The sequence below is a fragment of the Sturnira hondurensis genome, unplaced genomic scaffold, assembly GCF_014824575.4.
Source record: "Sturnira hondurensis isolate 20B ecotype Veracruz unplaced genomic scaffold, ASM1482457v3 Scaffold0024400, whole genome shotgun sequence".
Taxonomy (NCBI): domain Eukaryota; kingdom Metazoa; phylum Chordata; class Mammalia; order Chiroptera; family Phyllostomidae; genus Sturnira; species Sturnira hondurensis.
In genome coordinates this window covers 6,499,354-6,519,258 of record NW_028097031.1, presented here as the reverse complement: position 1 = coordinate 6,519,258, position 19,905 = coordinate 6,499,354, and the positions used below count along the sequence as shown (strand labels likewise).

The following is a 19,905-nucleotide window of genomic DNA, read 5'->3' as shown; positions in this document are numbered from 1 at the left end:
CAGGGTCTCCTGACCAAACTGCAGGTTTCAGCAAATGGGACCCTGCAAGCTCGTGTGGTGCCAACCAGGACCGCACACATTCTCCACGAGGGACACAGGCAGCCTCCGGTAGTGCCCTGGGGTGGTGGCAGCCCCCAGCCTCCCGTGTCTGGGCACCAGCCCCGCTGGGCAATTTGGGAGCCTCGGTAGCCAAGTGCCTTCCTGGAGCTCACCTCACTTGGTGACCGCTGCGGGCGGCCGCCGGTTGGGCACAGCCCTTGTCTTCGAGGAAAACTACCTGCTGCGAGTGCCTGGGGGCGGCTCGGAGAACCTGCTCCGGGGGCCACTCCACGGGGCTGGCATCACGGGCACACTCGTCGGGGAAAGGGACTACCCTGCTGGCATCCGCCAGCCAAGAGGAAATGGCTCGATCGGTACCTGCGGTTCTAGAGGTCACTACAGGATTCTCAGGTCCCTTGAGGCCCCAAGGGCCCTGTGCTCGGGGTGCACCTGCCTTGCCTCTCTAGGGGCCTCCTGCAAGTGCCCCCAACTCCCTCATGTGGGTTTTCCTGGCTCGATAAATGGGAGTCTCGCACAGTCTTTTTGGTGCTGGTTGTGAAACTGCTTATTCATGAACCCAATTCATCCAAACACGAGACGCTTCCATCTGCCTAAGATTCCCAGAGAGCTGGCCGGGTGCCACGCCCATTCCGGGAACAACGCTGCGTGTACACTGCATGTACTTTCTCCTCTTCCCACCTTGGTGGCCACGTGGCGTCTAAGGCGTCACAGAGCCGACGTCAGTTTAACCATGACCGCCAGTCCCCACGCGGTTCACCTGCTCCCAAGACCCAGCCCCAGGCCTTCCCAACGCCACCCGGAGCCCGGGCTCAGCGCCCCCTCTTCCCACGGAAGCCGGCCCGCTCAGCCAGGCCTGAGCTCGGGAGCGCAGCTGGGGACAGGGAGGCCCTGTGCAGAGCACACGCATTGGGCAGAGAAGCTTTGGGAGAGTCTGATTAGCCAAGAGGCTGAAAAGGTTTTGTTTCACCTTTCCCTCTGCCCCAGTCCTTCGAAACTGTCAATTCAAAGAAAAACTGAAAACTCCTTAACAAGTCTGGACACAGCATCATCAGACTTTTACCGTAAACGGCTTCCGGGCCACCAGGGGGCTGTTGCAGCTTCTCTGCTGCTGTCCTGTGAGTCCCTTCCAGAGTTGAGCAGTGAGCCTGGCTGTGTTCTAATAAAACTTTATTTACAAAGCAAGTGGTGGGCAGCACTGAGTTCATAGGCCAGACTGGGCCTGTGGTTTAGTTTCTAGATCCCTGTGTTGGACCAAGTAGCTTCCCAGCTTTTCATCATTTGTGTGTTAAAAAGTCGAAAGCAACGGGCTGGTCCCCACAGAGATGAGGACGACAGGAGGCAAAGCGCTGAGATGAAAAACAGGGAGAAAATTCACATCATTTCTGACCAAGCCCTCAGGAAGGAGCTGAGCGTGGTGGGCATGTGGCTGTTCGTGAAGGGCGTGCAGACCTGGGTGTGTGACAAGCACACACCACACTGGGGTGTGGTCTGGCCAGGAGGAGGAACAGCCGGGAGCGGATGCCACCATCACGGGCAACGGAGCGCCCACTGACTCACCAGTCCTGCACGGCGGTGAAGGAGCCCTCGTTTGTCACGTCGTACATCAGGACGAAGCCCATGGCCCCTCGGTAGTAGGCGGTGGTGATGGTGCGGTACCTCTCCTGGCCTGCTGTGTCCTGAGAACAGCAACAAAGGTCTCTTTAAAATAAGGCAATCTGTCTTTTGGAAAGTGGTTAATGACCCCAAAACAGTCATAACAGAGTCTAAGTTGTACTAGCAACCTATAGCTACGTATCTGTTTTAGTATCAGTTTGCCTAATGATTTTTACAGGGCAGCTCTGCAAATTATGAACATTCTTTTTTTTTTTTTTTGGTAAAGAGCACCTTGTACATATTTCACTTCCATTAAGCAAGCCCTTGCTACATAAAATAAAATAAAATTAAAATAAAGACCATACACATGAAAACACACGGTTGCATCACTTAAAACCAGAAGCATGTGTGCGCTGTCCACCAGGCCCTCACTGTCTGCACCAGGGCAGGTCGCGGGGGGAAGACAGTGTGTGTGCAGAGAGACCTCTGCTTCGAAAAGCGGGCAGCCTAGTGGCAGTTTACTCAGTGGAGCCTGAGGGTAGAAACGCCTTCTCTGTGAGGATGTCTGAGTCACACAGACCGGAGGCTCCTGCTGGTCCCTCTGAGAGCTGGGCCTGGGCCTCCGTAGGTCTGTGTGTTTGCTGCGGCTCTGACGGGGGGCTCAGGGGGCCTGCGCAGGAACGTGGTCGGCAAAGGGGGCACCAGGCTAACGTGAGGTGAGAGGCAGAGTGCGGTGTGCATGGAAATAGCGCGGTGTGCCCGTCACGGGTGCTGTGTGGTGTGGGCCACCCTCGCCCGCAGGGGCTGGGCAGCCCAGCGTCCCTCTCTCCCGGGGGGTGGGGCTCTGGCGGGGCTCTCCCAGGACTTGAGGTGCTTTGAACCTGCTTTGCCAGAAGCGTCTTCCTTCTGACTTCAGTCTGGACTGTCTTTCCCCTTCTCCTCAGGGTGCCTCCTCTGTCCACAGCATGTACCCCAGTGGCCCTAAGACTGAAAAGAGCTCGAAGGGAAAGCCGACGTGCTGGATGACCCAAGAACGGGCTCCTTAATCATGGAAAGAAGACCAGCCTCTCCTGGCCTCACCGTGAGGACAGGGTCGGGTTGGGTGTGGGCCACTCCCCCACAGGGGTCTCCAGCTGGGGTGCCGACACCCACCCACCGAGACTAATTGGGGGCCTCAGGCCTGCTCGCAGCTCCCCACGGCGGGGGAGGGGCCACCTGTGCAGCCCCTGGGAGCTCAGAGAAGGGCGATCCGAGACCTGCGAATGACCGTGGGAGAGGGCGGGGGTGGGAAAGGGAGGCAGAGCCACCCAGGCTGCACTGGAGCGGGGATGAGGCTGTGCTGACTGCAAGGGCCTCACTGGGTAACAGTAAGAAAATGTGGTCCCCAAACCGGAAACAGAGCACTGTACTCAGAGCAGCGAAAGGGGAGCAGAGCCAGGGACGAAGTTCTGAGAACACACTGCCAATGGCAGAGAACAAAAAGCATGGATGTAACCACATGACGATTTGGCAATTCCCTGACTACAGAAAAATGTTGTAAATAAAATGGAAATGCCATAAAATCAAATGATACAGTGGAAAGTATATTCACATTTTACCAGAGAGCAAAGTTTAATATCTTTAACATACTAAACGCTGTTACGATCATTAAAAAATGTGTTAAATATTCTAATTGTTAAAATTATTTCTAAACAGGAACATAAGTAGCTAACTGTTTTGTAAAAAGAGTTGGATCCCAGCATAACCACAGAGGGCAATGCCGCATGGCTTCATGCCTCTAGAACAGGAGCTGCCCGGCTGTTGTTTAATATGTTTTGTACTTTGGTGTTTTAGGAATGTGAAAGTCTCGATATTTGAGGTGGACGTGCAAATCATAAACTGCATGTAAGTGAGACAAACACAGTTAGGAGGCAGAAAGAAGCCTGACGCGGAGCTTCCTCGGACGTTCTCGGGTACGCGCTGCACTCAGTCTGGCTACCCGCACATCCTGCTGGAGCAGAGCAAGCTCCCAGGGACCGTGTCCAGAAAACCAGGTCTAACCGGAGACTGCGCAACGCGTTTCAGCTCTTTGGTACTAGAACCCGTCACGCAGTCATTCTATTTTAAAAGTTTCCCACGTTGGGTGAGTTCAGGTTTCCCAGTTATCTATAGATTTGCTTTTTTTTTTCTTGTTAAATTAGCTGCTTTCTTTTTCACCTGGTGAAATATCTTTTTGGCATCAACTGAGTTGCATCCTTACAGGGAGAGGACCCCACTGCTGCCGCCGCCCCCTCTGCGCAGCAGCCCCCCCCCCACTCCGTGGGAGGAAACAGCCAGCAGAGGGGCTGGCGGCCCAGGCGCCTGTCCCCTCAGGGTGCTGAGCAGTGACATCACCGCTTTCTCCTCCTCTCTCCCAGGACGCCCACTTTGTTCAGACTGTGAAGCTGTGTGAGGGAGCATGTGGTTCCACACCCAGACAAAGCAGAACCCCAGGTCCCTTACGTCATGATGGAAACGCTGCAGAAACCACAGGGTGGGACAGTCGTGGCCTGTCACTGAGAGCAGGACAAGCACAGCTTTCAAGAAAAAACTGTAGCTCTCAGCACTCACGGCACAGCAGGGGCAGGGCTTCCCCACTGATCTGATTCAAACCCAGAAACACAATCTAACGGGAGGCAGCTGTCAGGGGGTCTCCGGGGAGCAGCAAATGCGNTTCAGACTGTGAAGCTGTGTGAGGGAGCATATGGTTCCACACCCAGACAAAGCAGAACCCCAGGTCCCTTACGTCATGATGGAAATGCTGCAGAAACCACAGGGTGGGACAGCCGTGGCCTGTCACTGAGAGCAGGACAAGCACAGCTTTCAAGAAAAAACTGTAGCTCTCAGCACTCACGGCACAGCAGGGGCAGGGCTTCCCCACTGATCTGATTCAAACCCAGAAACACAATCTAAGGGGAGGCAGCTGTCAGGGGGTCTCCGGGGAGCAGCAAATGCGCCGGGCAGAGGAGGTGCCTGAGACACAGAGGAAATGTCCCCTCCAGAGGCAAAGGGAAGAAGAGCACACTGAGTGGGTGAGCAGGCAGCGCGCTGGCCCTGCTTCGGTCCTGGGATGGAAACAGGCACAAACTCCCGAGCACTTTCTCTCCTGTGACACAGGGTGGGGGCGCGGCAGGGGGGGTGGTGAGGAACTTAGGAAAACACTGCACTGCATCTGACCCTCACTACCAATGACAGAAGGTCACATTTGAAAGAAAGAAAAGCACGTTTTGCTGCGGGGCCAAACGCGAGTGGTCACAGGTTACCCAGCGACAGCACGCCTCTCCGCCGGGGGGAAGAGGCTCCACACCCTGGCCGCTGCGGCCCCTCTGCCCAGGTGACTCTGCCAGCTGGGGACACAGGCTGGTTTTCTGTAAACGTGTGCTTCTGAGACTGACACCACAACCGGACATCTCTCACAGAGAAAATGAGGAATAAAAACGTGACTAAAAGAAAACTTTCTTTTACGGGAGTTGGTTTTTTTCTCTCTCTCTTTTAAGAAGAATAAAATCATTCTGCTTGGTTTAAATATTTTGATTTCTCACTCATGCGTCTAGAAGAGATTTTTTGGCTTGGATGACAGGCTCGACTAGCAAATCCTTCAGTATCTGTCAAAAAAAGAACCGTGAAACAGAACATGTTAGCAGCCTGGTGGGTAGTAGCTGAAAGCAGTTTCAGGGTGAATTTTGGCATTTTTCTCGTTCTTTCTGCCTTGAATTTCTTCTTTGATGGAACATTTCATTTTTTAGCTACATGCCCTGCACTTCCAAACCCTTTAGAGGTCAGGCAGAGGTAAGATGCAGTTTTAACAATGAGGACAGAGCCTTCATTTGTAAAGTCTGGGTTACACTGTAATTTTGTTGCTGTTGTTTTGGTGGTTACTTCTCTCTGTATTGAATTAAATGAAAAATGGAAGTAACCATTAGTGGAGAAACATAATGCAAACACTGTTGCCACAATCGAAATATACTCATTGAATGTCTACACAGAGAAAAGCAGATTGAAGGACAGACAACCCTGGTTGTCAACCCTGATAAAGCAGCTAATTCTGTAGCTGGAGAAACCGAACCAAACCGTGTTGCAGTTAAGCAAAATAATTTAAATAAATCAAAGGGAAGACTAAGTGGTAATCCAAAGAGGGTGTCCGCAGAGAGGGAAGGTGAGAAAAAGGCCACGTGAGACGCAGCACAGACGGGAGCCAGCGAGCCTCTAAACGCACACAGATGAGGAACAGCCTTAGCCAGAGTCATTTAACCCTGGAGCAGGGAGAAATCCCTCAACCTGCTCTCTGCCACATTCGCCAGGGGAATTACTTTGAGTTACCAGAGGAAGGCGAAATTATGCTCAGTATCTTGACTGCATAATGACCGATTCATTCATCCCTCATTCAATAAGCACTTAGTGAATGCCTATTACCAGTCAGGGACTGTGAGTTATATGTTTAATTCATGTCATCAATTCTAGATACGTTTTTGTATATTTTTAAATTCCACACATAGAGCATTTCATTAATCAGAATATCATATTCCCTACATGTCTACAAAAGATTAGATAAATTTGTGAAAGTATAATTTCTAATAAGCCAGACAGTATAGGCAGCAATTTGAAATTGCAATTGATACCACACCATTGGCTCAGAGGTGTGGTTGTGTGATTCATATCCACTGTTGTTGGTTGTAGTTTGTTCCCCCCAAAAGGAATAGTACTAACCCCCAAACCTGTGAATGGGGCCTGATTTGGAAATAGGGCCTTCGTGTTGGCTGAGGGTGGGCCCTGCTTGGGGGATGGGGGCCCCTCCCGAACAGGAGAGACACAGACGTGCAGAGGCTGCCTGAGGACAGAGGCAGAGATGTGACAGCTGCCTCAACAGGCCAAGGACGCTTAGGCCACCAAGGCCCACCAGTAGCCACCGGACACCAGGACACAGGCCCAGACCCCATGCTGCCCAGCCCCCACCCCTGTGCAGCGGAGAGACAGTGCGGCCCTGGCAACACCTCGGGTCAGGATGTCCAGCCCCCAGAACAGTGAGTCCACACGTCTCTGTTATGTTAAGCCACCCAGTCTGTGGTGCTTTGCCATGTGGCCCCGGGGAGCTCATTCAGTCACTGACCCCAATGTGCTGTCTGGATAACCAGGGCTAAAGCGGTGGGTCTTTCATGGCCGCCCACACATCTGTTGTGCTGCTTCATGGAGGAGACGACAGGGAAGCTAAAGGAGCTTATGAAGAAGCTATGCTCGTGTCACGTGTGAGTTCACACAGCCTGTTGGCTAAAAGGCATTTGTATATTACACTTCAGTAACCGTAATTCTGTTCGAAAAAAGCAGAGGTGATACAGCTTGTGGTTTCAGAGAAGTGGATCTTCATATACATGAATGCATATGGCTCAGCGATTTTCAACATCGGTCATGTCATGGCACACAAACTACTAAAATTCTATGGCATATTTTTGCCAATCTGACAAAAACTCACTATAACGTTGACTTAGTCACACCAGATGGCAATTGTTGTGTTGGCCATTGTCATTTTTTCTCACTTCACAATCTAAGGGAAGACAGATGAGTGCCCGGACTAAATAGTCAGGCCCTGCATGTTTTAAAATTTCTTGTGGCACACTGGTTGAAAATCGCTGATATAAAGATATACATGTGTATACATATGCTTATTAGAAAGACAGGGACATATTGCTTGAAATGACAAAAACTGTCCCTTGCTTTGTGTTGGAACTTCACCTCCAGATGACTGAGGCGCCGTTACCGGGGACTCTGAGGTCACCATGTCCGCTGAGACAGACCTGCACGGCCGCGGAAATGGCAAAGCGCTGCCTGCCACACGTCCTTTGTCCGGTGCTACTTTCTCCAAAGTTGCATTTAGTTTTTTCACGGCCACAAATAGGCAGGATAAAGCAGCACAGAATTTAGTCTTCTAAAAATAGTAAGGCAAACACGATGCTTAAATATTTTATGCTTTCTTGCTGCATATTTATTTTTGGAATGAAATAAGAACGTTCTTCCTTTTTGGCAGTTAACCTTCTGTTAAAATACAATTCATAAACCCCCTTTCCCACTGACCTTGTGCAAAGATAGGTTTGGGGTCATTCACGCAGGCAGGTGTGCAGGCGGAGGTGACTCGAGCCCACACCGCGGGGAAGAGTGTTAATGAGCCTCTAACTCGCTCTTTGGTGCATACAGCCAGTCTTCCCACCTGCCTGGCTTTGTCCATCCTCCTCACACCAGCAGGTCTACGTACTGATCAGATTGTCTTCTCCCGATGTTTCATGTGGAAATGCTCAGATCTTTACTTTACAATAGCACCCACTTCTGACTGAAGCCTGATAAAAAAAGCGCGAGGCACAAGGATACACTTGACCTATTCCTTCTTGCCTCGTTGCCATGGTGATCCATCTTTCCTGGAGAAGGGGACAGGCATATAAAGCTCTTTTATGTGAGCCTTTGACCCCAGTGCCAGCAAGACCCTAAGGACTCTGTGTTTCTGCTGGTGGGAGCTGGCAACATTTTTTCAGAAAACATCATCTAACCCTCCCATACCTGAATAAAATTCACAGCCAAGCTGGGTGAAGGCATCTCTGCTCATTTTGTTTTCTAAGAACAATTATCACAAAGGCAGAGAAAGACACCATTTTTGCTTTCTTTCTAATTAATCATTTTGACATACTTCTTCCCAGTGGGATTTTGATTTTGCTCAACTTTGTCAAAACCTGGGGCATCAGCAATGAAAGGCAGGCAGCTCGGAGTTGGTAGCCACGGCTGGGGGCAGCTTCTCCCAGAACTCAGCTCAGAATGCCCGCACCAGATCAAGTCTCTGCTTCAGAGAAAAACGCGCTTTTCCACAGGACTCTCACTGCTGCCCTAAAATAATAGGCAGCAGAGACTCCATGCAACGGGTTGGCTGTTGCAGGGGCAGCTGCCGGGCGGTGGGGTGTCTGAGACAGGAGGGGTCGCAGGGCCAGGTGAGGAGGGGAGCAGGGGATGCAGGCGAGGTTCAGGGGACGGGGAAGGCCCCCACTGCGGCACCTGCACTGCGACCAGGCTGCGCCCTGGATGAGGGGCTGGGGGGAAGCTGCAGGATGTTCCGGGGGAAGAACCCACGCAGAGGCTCCCTGCGAGGGCCTCCTGCAGCTACAAATGACTGCAGATGTGCAGCTTGATAAAACAGAGAAACGTGCTAATAAAAGCGTCACCTGATCTGGGTGAGCAATGTGAAGGGTGTTGCAAATGGGATTTACGTGTCCTAGGCGGTGTCAGAGTTGTGATCGCTAGGGATCGGCGGCTCATGTCTCTGCTAACTGCAGAGAAGCAGAGAAGTTACTTATTTGTGGGAAGACAAGGAGCCCAGGTTTTAGACACGTCTGATTTTAGCCCTCGGTGGAGACTTCCAATAAGAGGGCTCTAAAACCAACAATCTGTAAGTGGGTATATTCTCATCATGTTAGATATCTACTTTTTCTTTCAATAACTCTTTTTGATTACTGGTGTTACGCTTTTCCTATCATATCAGTTTCAATGATTCCTAAGTGGGATTAGCCATTTATCTATAAATAAAGTTATAAATTTGGGGTGGATGCCCAAAGCAAAAAGTGAAAAATAGGCTTATTCAGGCAGTGCTCAGCCTCTCCTTCCAAGGCTATTTATCGTCTCACGACTTGTGGCTGGAACTGACCAATTTTTTCCTCAATGAGTGAGATGGCAAAGCTTGCCATTCAAGGCAGTGAGCTGCCCTTTAAGCAAAAATGTTTCTATACTTATTATCTCCTTTACATGTATTTTCTAGATCACTCAGTAATTGTTGGCATAGCATTATTTTAATTTCTATTTTTAAACAATGTCCCAAACACCCCTGAAACCGTTAGAGATACACTGTGAAAATCACAGGATCGCGCTTTCACGCTGAAGGCACCGAGGACACAACACGCACCAGCTCCTGCCGGTTCAACCCAGGATCAGACGCGGCCTCACCCCGATGTGGGGAGATGGACTGCAGCCACGAACGCATTAATGTGTAAAATTTAATTAGCTCCGTTTCCTGAAACAAGTTAAATCAGGTTAGGAACCAGAGGCCCTTTTCCAAAGACAGAGGCAGGGAGGGCGCCAGCGAGGAAGCAAGTGGGCAGCAGGGGCAGGCGCTGGAGAGGGTCCTTTCGCTCAAGGGGCCCTCCCAGCAGGAGGCCTGGGCGTGTCCAGTGCTGCCTCCAGAGCCCAGTCCCGAGCCGGGCCCCTTGGAGGGAAGACGCCCTTAACCTCAATCACATCCGCCGGACACACGCTCATTTTATCTTGGATTCTGACTGCAAGCACCTCTTTCCCCTCTTTCTAATAAATAAAAACCCAAATGTCGTGACGTCCAACTCTTTATCGGCATTTTTGAGATTTGTAGTGACTGTCCCTGGTGGTCACGTTGCGATGGACCGTAGCGCGGGACTGAACTGGCCCTCCGGCGTCCATCCCCGATATGCGCACCGTTACTTCACCAGCGTTTTTATTCTGAAAGTCTTTTGAGAGCAGAGATTCCTGAAGAAATATCTTTTCACTTCACATGATGTCATAAGTAACCAGAGAGTTAGAAAAACACTGAAGAACAAGGAAAAAAGCAAAGGATTGCAGTAACTGATGACCTTTGCTTCAATGACCTCTGCTCTGAACATGTCGCTCCCGTGTTACTCGCGCTGACCTGCCACCTGGGGAATGAGGCAACGGACACACCGGGACTGGGCACCACGGGCTCTCATGGCGGGATGGACAGCATGAGGTCAATAGCGAACACGGCTGATAAACTGTGTGCACAGCCAACCAACAGTGAGCGCAGCCCAGCACCAGACCTGCCCAGCAGGTCCCACTCCTAATTCAGACTGGAGCCGGTGCCCACCCGCAGAGTGGATGGAGGTTCCAGTAGGCCAAAGGGGAAGAACTGCTCCCTTCAGACTTCTAAATACAGCAACCAAGATAATTCGGATGAAGTAGAAGTCCCTTCTTCAGGACAGCCATTCTGGAACCGAGCAGAATTTCTGAGCAGACACCTTCAGCACAGCCCACCTGTACAGTGCTGTTTGTTTTCATCCAGCTGCTAGCTCATTCGATGTGGATGACAGATGCAGTTGTGCACCCTCAGGTCCCCAGAAGGCGCTTGTCAGCCCACCCACCGCTTCCCGCGCTGGGGAACCACCGCTGGCCTGTCCTTTCGGATGGCAGGACAGGGGCATCGCATGTGGCTGCTTCGGTGTGGCCCCTTTACTGCAGGATTCTCAGTGCTTTGGAGAATTCTGTGTTTGAGGTCATGTTCAGCTATTCAGGTTACTTTTTATCCCACTAATCAAAGAGATGTTCTTCTATCCTGGAAACACATCAAGTCGGGCAGTTTATCCCATCAGAGCCCTTGTGTGTGGAGCTCTTGCTGCTTCGTCTTATCTGAGGACACCTACAGGCGGACTTGAGAACCGTGGACCACAGACTGCATGCCAGCTCAAGCTACACGCCGTTAACAAAGATTTCATGCCTCCGCAGTTCTCAAAATTACATGAGAGCCAGACATATTTCTCTTTAAACAACAAAATGTGATTTTTTAAAGAACCTGGATTCAGGATGTGTCATTACAAAGTAAACAGGCAAGGAGTAAAATGCCACTTCCTGGGAAGAAGCCATGACTCAGAAGCGACCCAGCCCCTCAGCAAAGCCTGCTTCCATCAGCAGAAGGGGTGGGGTGGGGCTTCGGACTGGGAGTCAGCGCTTCTGGCTGGGTAACCAGCTGTCCTTTCTCAACCTCACCTGAGACTTCAGCAAGGTCCCTGCATCTTCTGAGTTTCCTTATTTGTATAGCGATATGACCGAACACACCACAGTAAGGCCTCTTTCAATTCTAAAGACACCAGGGAGCCTGGCACCCACGGGCACACGGTCGGGTGGACTACAACTGCTCAGGGGGCGTCGGGAGAGGCTTCCCTGGGCAGCAGACTAAGAGTGGGCTCTGCAGCGGGAGGGCGGCCTAGGGGCGGAGGGCTGGGTGGCCCGGCCTGTCTGAGGTCTCTGTGCAGTCTGCCTGCATGATGGGCCCATGGGGCCCAAAGGGCAGGGACGCAGGGACGCGCAGGCTGGGGCTGCAGCCCAGCAGGGAACAGGAAGTCCGTGAAGCAGGCCAGGATCAGCATTTTGAAAATCCACAGGATGTGACCGAAGATAACTGCACGCATTACACCAGGGCCTGGGGCAGACTTCAGTGTGTGTCTGTGGGTAGGGGTGTGATGCACAAACAGATACATTTTGTCTGGTGGGCTGTAGTCGGAAAAGCTCCAGGGCTGCGACCTGGGGCCTGGGAAGGCCCCAGAGCCCGTGAGGCCAGCAGCAGAGCCTCACATCGGCAGGCATCGTTATTGTTCTCCTGGGTAGGCTTCCATGTTAGTTTTTACATAGACAAACAGGTGGTGCCTGCAATTTCATACCTAATGTAATGTATTACGTGATGGCCTAGAGAAAGCCCCACTGAACTCTGGTGACACAGGGGGACTGTTTGCAGGCTGGCTGTGCTCACTTCCATCTGAACAGACTGTCATTGTCACCTCAGTGTCCGCTGCAATGGAAATGACACAGAACAAATGAATCGTGTTCAGAGTGTCACACGGCTGCCCCCTTGCACTGAAGGCACCGTGGAGGCAGCGGCTCAGCTTCAGCCCTGCCCCACAGTGGAGTCCGCACCTGCCCGAGCTCACAGTGCATCCCAGACACGACGTCAGACCATCCTCCTCCTTCCCTGGACAGTGCTTCCCGGCTAGCAAACACGCACTCACATTTCTGATAAATGGCACCTCACCTCCTTGTGGTTTTGACAAATGCATTAGCTAAACATTTAAACACATACTGAATATTCTGCTACTTAAACTCAAAGTTTATAAACCCTGCAAAAAGAAGGCCAGTGTCTGTATTTGGGAATGTAGTTACATTACATACAACCTGATTCTCTCGTTACTGTACTGCACATTCTTTGGGTTTTTAAGTGTCCAACATGTGGAACTATTGTCATGCTGGCTGTGACACGGGACTCTGTTTTGTGGGAACGGTGCACGTGTGCACACCCCTGGGTGTTTGGGGTCTGGGAAAAGCGTCCCCGTACAACTCCAGGTGACTCCTAGACCGTGTTTCCCCTGGATCCCAGTGTGCATGCGTCTGTCCACTTCAGAACACAGTCCATTTCCTGATGAGAGGAGAGGCGTGAGTGCTTTGTGACTAAAGAACAAGACCACCAGTCCCTCACACTGACCAGGTCTGAAGTGCTGTCCCAGTGAAGGTGTAGGTGCGCAGAGAGTAGATAAAATGTAGTCCATCACGACATTATACAAAAACTCGGCTCCATATTTTGAGCCGACTTGCCACTGGGTGTCTCCTGGGGGGCGTGTTCTGGGCACCAGTCAGTCCCACCCCACCTGCCAGGAGCTGCCTGTCCCCGAGAGACATTTTGTTCTGAGAGGGCCCCCCCTTCCAGCTGGAGCTCTGAATCAGTGTGTTTAAAGGCTGCTAATGGGTGCGGGCTGGTTTCCCAGACTCTGTCAACGCCAAGCTTCGCAGAGGTACACAGAGGCTATCTCTTCCTCCCGTCCCCTCTCCTTTCCTGGGGACGTCATGCACCAAGCAGACGTCCCATCTGTATGTCCCCAGTACTCCAGGCTCGTTACAGCTCTTCCCTATCTGGAGGAAGGAACTCAGTTCACGTATGAAGAAACGTGGAAGCAATCGTGCGATATGTTCACCCCAGCTGACAACTTTCTGGGACGTAAAGCCTCCACGCCTCCCCACTGAACCGAGTACAACACACTCTCGAGCAGGACCCGTAAGAACCCCATGGTGTGGCTCAGCTGCCCCTCCCTCTCCTTCTCCCCTTCATTCCTGCCGGGCGGACCGCAGGGCCCAATGGCAGCCTGGCTCTGAGCAGAGTGAAGACCGTGCCCCCCGCCCTTCCCCAGAGCCTCACAGGCTGATCCCACCCAGGCTCCACGTCCCACCTTCTACTCCTTCAACACGACCCATCGACGGCAGTCCCCACTCCCGCGTCCCTGCCTCCACAGCCCCCGGCACACAGCCCTGTGTGAACACGCGTGTTTCCCGCTGGGCAACACTGTCTCTCTGGACCAGAAGGCAAATCCAATGCGGCAGGGGCCCGTCTGTCCTGTGCGCCCAGTGCCCAGGTCCGCTCCTGGGAGAGCGCCTGGCATCTCACAGGTGCTCAGAGGGTCCTGTGAGGGGCTGAGTGAGTGAGCCGTGTGGAGAGCCCTCAGAGGCCACAGCACAGGATGTGGTGTGGAGCAGAGGGGGCGAGGGAGGGGACAGGTGTGCGACCCCCCAGCCCCTGGGTGGGGGCAAGGAGCAGAAATTCAGTTGTTAACAAGTGACATGCGATAAATGGGTGAAAAGTGAAAGAAGTAAGAAAGGTGAACTGTAACTCATAGACCCACGGGCTCTGAACGGTGTAGAAGCCACAAGGGCTTTGTGAAAGTAAAAAATGAAAATGTGTTGTGACCTCGCCCAGGCACCCTGTGCCCCAGACAGTCACACTGACTCAGCAGCTGTGTCGGTCTGTCAGTCGCGGGGGCCGTGGCCCACATGGCGCACATGGGGCCCCGTGACTGGGACAAGGGCGGCCCTGACCCTTGCCGACACGGACAGGAGAACCTTGTGTCCACAGAGACCACCCCACATCCACACCACAGAGTCCCAGCTTTCAACCAGACAGCCAGCCAAGCCCATCAGACCAAACAGGCTCTTCTTTACAGATCCATTTTGATTTGCTTGTAGATTTCGATAATCAAAGGTTTCTGCCGAAGCCTGACACACTGCGGCTGCTGCCCCAGAGCCTTCCGAGGGCAGCCAGGGGCGGCTCCGCAGAGTCACACCTGCATTTCCTCCATCTGTCCAGCCCATAGGCTGCGGCGCTGCCCGCTTGGTCTTTCCTGGCCCCATCCTGACGGCCTGGCCCCATCCTGACGGCCTGGCCCTGCAGACAGCTCAGGGGAGTCACAGCACGTGCCCGAATGCCAGACGAGGAAAGGAAACACAAATTCAAGCCCCTCTTCACGCTTTTAGCTCTGCAGCCATTTTCGTGATTTCAAAATTCTGTCATAACACAGATATATAAAAATTAGATAATAAAGAAAAATAGCCAACTATTGAAAGACTCGTGAATAAAAAATTAAAAGCAGACTATTATCTGGCAGAGGAGCAGGCACGTACACGCCATTCACGTGGCCATGAACACTGCATGGGCGGCTGACGCCAAGGACCGGGACCTCCAAACACAGAAATCCAGCACTTAGCACATGACGGATTCTCAATGTGCATTTCATTTGTCCAAAAGAAATTAATTGGTTGTGAAAGGGCCACATTTAATAGATCTGAGTCTCAAGGGAAGTTGCGAAAATTTCATACGTGAAAATCTCTTACAAATGGAAGGGCCGAACTCCAGACGCCCTGGGCACTGCCTGCCTGCTGCTGGGGGGGAACGCCGACACCCCAAGGCTAGGCCAGTTCTCGGTGCTGGCCTGGCGCCAGGCCTCCTGCTAGGAACCCCACTAACAATTGCCAGGAGGAAGGAACACACACGTCGTCCGCACGTCCTTCCTGTTCCTGATCCACGAAGCACAGAGAGCAGGGCAGGCCAGCCGGCTGAGGGCTGGGGTCGGGACAGGGCTCTGTCTGTGCCCCACGGCTCGGCCAGTGCCGCTTCTCCAACAGCCTCAGCCATCGCCTGCCCACCACCATCCCCCTCCCCACAGCAGCCTGTCCATAACATTAATGACGTGAGTTGTGTAGGTTTCTTATTACTCAGTCAGTTCATGATATTTCTTCCAAATGGACCCTAGAAATGGCAAAGTCGGTGCTCATCAGCAGCTGCAAAGAGCTACTGCTACTTTCATGAAAGAAGCTGTGCTGCAGCCAGACCACCGGTCTTCAAAATCGGGCACTGCACACAAGACGCCTTCCCTTCCATGACTCCTCTCGGTTCAGTCCATCTTCCACGTTACCAGGGGGTCTCCCTGTCTGGACGGTCCACTGGATTTTCCAGACCACACTCCCATGATGCCAGGAAAAGCTTCTCATGAGGTTCATGCCCACTATGCCCACGTTTAGTCCCCGATACTCTAATACTCTTCAAAATGGTAACAGTCCTAAACCTGATTGCTAGTCAGGGTGATCGTCAGCCCTCATCTTCATCCTACAGTGTATAAAGACAGCATGCCTTCTAACTAGAGATTCTGATTTTTAAAAAATCTTCACCCAGGGCTATGTTTATTGATTTCAGAGACAGAGGGAGGAAGGGAGAGAGAAACATCGATGTGGGACGGAAACATTGCTTGGCTGCCTCCTGCACGTGTCCCGAATGGGACTGAACCTGCCACCCAGGCCTGGGCCCTGACCAGGAATTGGACCTGCACAAGGGTGTTCGGGACGATGCTCTGACCGACTAAGCCACTTTGCCAGGGCCAGAGAGTCTGGTTTTAAAATCCGCACAAAATGGCTTCCAACACAATTTCTTTACAGAAACTAAGCCACAGTTCAAAGCATCTTCCCTCTTTCTTTCCTTCCTAGGCAACTTGCAGAAATTTTAAGAAAATATCCAGGCAACTTTTCAAAAGTTTTTAGGTGAAATTTTTCTCCAGCAGAAATGATATGGACCACTGTAATTTCTGGGTTCTTTGTGTCTTAAATATAGAGCTATTATTAATAAGCTAATACACAATGGCTTAAGAGTAACTGATCATTTCACATGGAGATCTATTTGTGTATATTATCATCGATACTGGCCCCTTATCTCATGAAGAACTGTCATACTTTTCACATGTAGCTGCTGGGCATGTGTGCAGAAACCCACAGTATTCTGCCCACCTCTGACCCCGGAAGTCATGACAGAGAGAAGACACATTAGGCCACTTAGTTTTGGGAGAGTTTGCTACACAGTAATACATAATTGACACAGGGATCTGTTCAATCACCATGGCTCTGTCTTCAAAATAACTCTTGTAAAGTTGAGAAACCGCAGGCCCTTCCCCACTTAAGTGTTTACCTTTAAGGCGAGGAGCCGGCCCTCCGTGGGGCCCTGCTCGGGTCCAGGCCGCTTCCCCTCGCCCTTCGACCTCTTCCCGAGGGAGACAGAGACTCGGGAAGGCCCTTCCCACGCGAGGCGATGCACCACTGGGTGGACGCAAAGCCTTTTGGAGGGCTGGGCTGCTCGCTTCTGGGGAACGCTGCATGGCCAGATAGGGCACGGGGTGCGGGCTGTCAGTCCTCAGCAAGCCCTACCCAGAGGTCTCTGCGGCAAGGGTGGTGGCACCCATAGTGACTGTGGGGAGGCTGCCAGAGGGCACCTCCACGCCCTGAAGCGCGTGCATGGCAAGTGTGTGTGTTGCCCGGGGGAGGGGTGCAAGGAGACTCCGCCCAGCTGCCCTTCTCCAGGCCCGTCTGCAGCACCCCGGTGACTGGGCCTCACCCCCTCACCCTGAGGTGCCTGGCTGCGCTGAAACCACTCCCACCCGCCAATCTTCAACCAGAGACAACCGGGAATGCTCCCACTCCATACAATTTTTCTTTAATAAAACAACTATTTAAAACTCGGTGTCTTAGCAGCGGCACTTTATGAGTGCCCTCCGCCGAAGTGACTGGTTGCGAGGCAGACATCTGTGTGGCTCGAAGTTTCACTCTGAGATCGCAACATGGAGCTGGTTAAGTCACGGGAACGGTTACTGGAGCCCTTCAGCCCGTGCTGTCTGCTGGGGACAGGGGACAGAGATGGTGGCTGGGGTTCAGCTCCTAGAGTCCACCTTCCCCACTTAATTCTGGTCTCACCTCACAGTTGCCACATTGCCTTGGACGAGTTACTTAAACTTCTCTGGGCTCTGTTGTAAAAACAAAAAAGGCTGTGGGATGGGCAGGAATAAAAATAGTGTCAACTTCATAGAGCTTCTGTGGGGATTAAATGAGAACCAAGTACAAAAATGCTTCACATAATAGGCCTGGCCCGGGCAGCGAGTGGCAGGTGTCCCTGCTCCCTGCCGTACAAGAGACTGTCCAACGAGAACTAACCAGTCACTAATGCACAAGTTACGATGAAGATGAAACCATTTGTTTGACTTCATTCAAAATCACCATGGGATGCAAGAGACCATGCCTACTGATTTTCTGAGTAGAATGGAGTTATCGTCATTAAGAAGCCAATATGCACCATCCAGAGTCATAGTCAGAAAAACCCAGGTCATCAAACTAGTTATACAAAAGTCCTATATGGAATTTCCTTAAATAACTAAAAATAGAACTGCCTTTTGACCCAGCAATTCCACTGCTGGGAATATACCCTAAGAACCTTGAAACACCAATTCAGAAGTACCTATGCACCCCAATGTTCATAGCAGCACAATTCACAATAGCCAAGCACTGGAAGCAACCTAGATGCCCATCAGTAAATGAGTGGATCAGAAAACTATGGTACATTTACACGATGGAATACTATGCAGCAGAGAGAAAGAAGGAGCTCCTACCCTTCGCCACAGTATGGGTGGAACTGGAGAGCGTTATGCGGAGTGAAATAAGCCAGGCAGTGAATGACAGATACTATATGATTAGGTTCCACCTTTAAGTGGAACCTAATCAACAAAACAAACAAACAAGCACAATAGAACCAGAGGTATGGAAACAAGGAACAGACTGACAGGCACCAGAAGGGAGGGAGAGAGGGTGGGAAGAAGGGGAAGGGACCAGACAAAGAACATGTATGAATGACCCATGGACATGGACAGCAGGGTGGGAACTGGCTGTGGAAATGGAGTGTGGGGTGGGTGGAGGAGGGCAAAGGGGGAAATAGTGGGACAACTGCAACAGAATGACAATTAAAATGATTTAATTTTAAAAATGGAAAAAACCATAGCTATTAGAACCAAGTAAAAGGATTTTTGTCATTTCTATAGAAAAAAATTCTGGCTTTTTTAAAGTGTTTGCAAGAATAGACTAACACAGTTGATGTGCTGGGAACAGCACATTCAGTGAGTGTCAGAGACGGCTGATCGCCGAGGGCAGCTGAACTGAACAGAGATCATAACCCTACAGAACCTGAGCAAAGGCAATTCAGTGACTTAAAACGGAGATGCTCTCCGTGGCAAAAGTCCAGCGGTTCATGGGACGAAGGACACAAAACAGCACGTTGGTAACTAGGAAGGGGACCAAGCCCATCGACGCGCTGTGCCCTCTCAAGTGCGTGTGGCGTTCACCTCAGCGCAGGGTTGTCTGCATCAGCCTCCAGGCCAGGCTCATCCTAGTCAATGTAACTGATGCCTGGTGTTTTCTGGCTCAATTGGATTCTCTTATTTTTTGCCTTACATCTCAGCTTCTACCACATTCACACAGACCAGGATTTATCGGGTGGAGTTTCCACACATTCACATAATTAACATTTCCTAGACGTGAGGAATAGTGTTAACTACCCCACCAAGCATAGTAATTCTGAAATGTTTACTGGGTTTTATTTACTTCCAATCAGTTTCACTGTGTTTTTTTTTTAGTTCAGAATTTGTTAACCTCATTTTAGTATGATTCTAGCTTATTCATATCCAAAAAGAGACAGTGTTGAGAAGAACCCAACTCAAAGAACCACCCCCCACCCCCACCAGAAACAGGAAGCAGCACTTGATTTAAATGACTTTTGGCACGAACCCTCTCTTCTAAAACGTGGCATAAGTAAGACTTGGGGGGGCGAGTGCACATTTTGTGAAGACAGCAGGTTATTTCGGTTCTAGTGGGTGGAGCAAATAACCTGCCACTATTTCTGGAATTCTCCATCTCATGAAAGATGAGACAAGGTCCCTCTTCCCAGTAAACCCCCAAGGAAACAGGTCTCGTCACTGTCCCCACGAGGCACAGGGTGGGTGGGGAAGCTGTCAGCTACCTGAAAGACTTCACTTGGAGACTTAAAACTGATTTAAAAACTCTATTTTCATGGTTATTAGATGCGTACAACAATGGGCAGTAGCACTGAGGCCTCTGCTCTCCTCCAGCTGACGGGCAGTGGTCACAGGGCCGAGAGGCTGCAAGGGTCAAGGGCCGAGCCTGTTACTTACGAATGTGTCTCCAGATGAACAGTGTTGCTGAGCAACTTCCCTCCCTTGCCCATTGCTGCCCTAAGAGCTAATTTCCATGTGTGTGCGGTGGGGGGGTGGGGAGAATGAAAATCAGAGAAGCAGAATGAGGAAGAGACAC

The 19,905-nt window shown here is 51.4% G+C and overlaps 1 protein-coding gene across 3 annotated transcripts in view; it reads right to left on the bottom strand.

Annotated features, from left to right (window-relative positions):
• Positions 1–19,905, bottom strand: part of RAB3C (RAB3C, member RAS oncogene family) — a 65,205-nt gene that overhangs the window by 28,442 nt on the left and 16,858 nt on the right. For all 3 annotated transcript variants that reach the window (XM_037038497.1, XM_037038498.1, XM_037038496.1), the window contains exon 3: positions 1,618–1,736. In XM_037038497.1, coding sequence (XP_036894392.1) covers positions 1,618–1,736 — 119 coding nt within the window. The remainder of the gene's footprint in view (positions 1–1,617; positions 1,737–19,905) is intronic.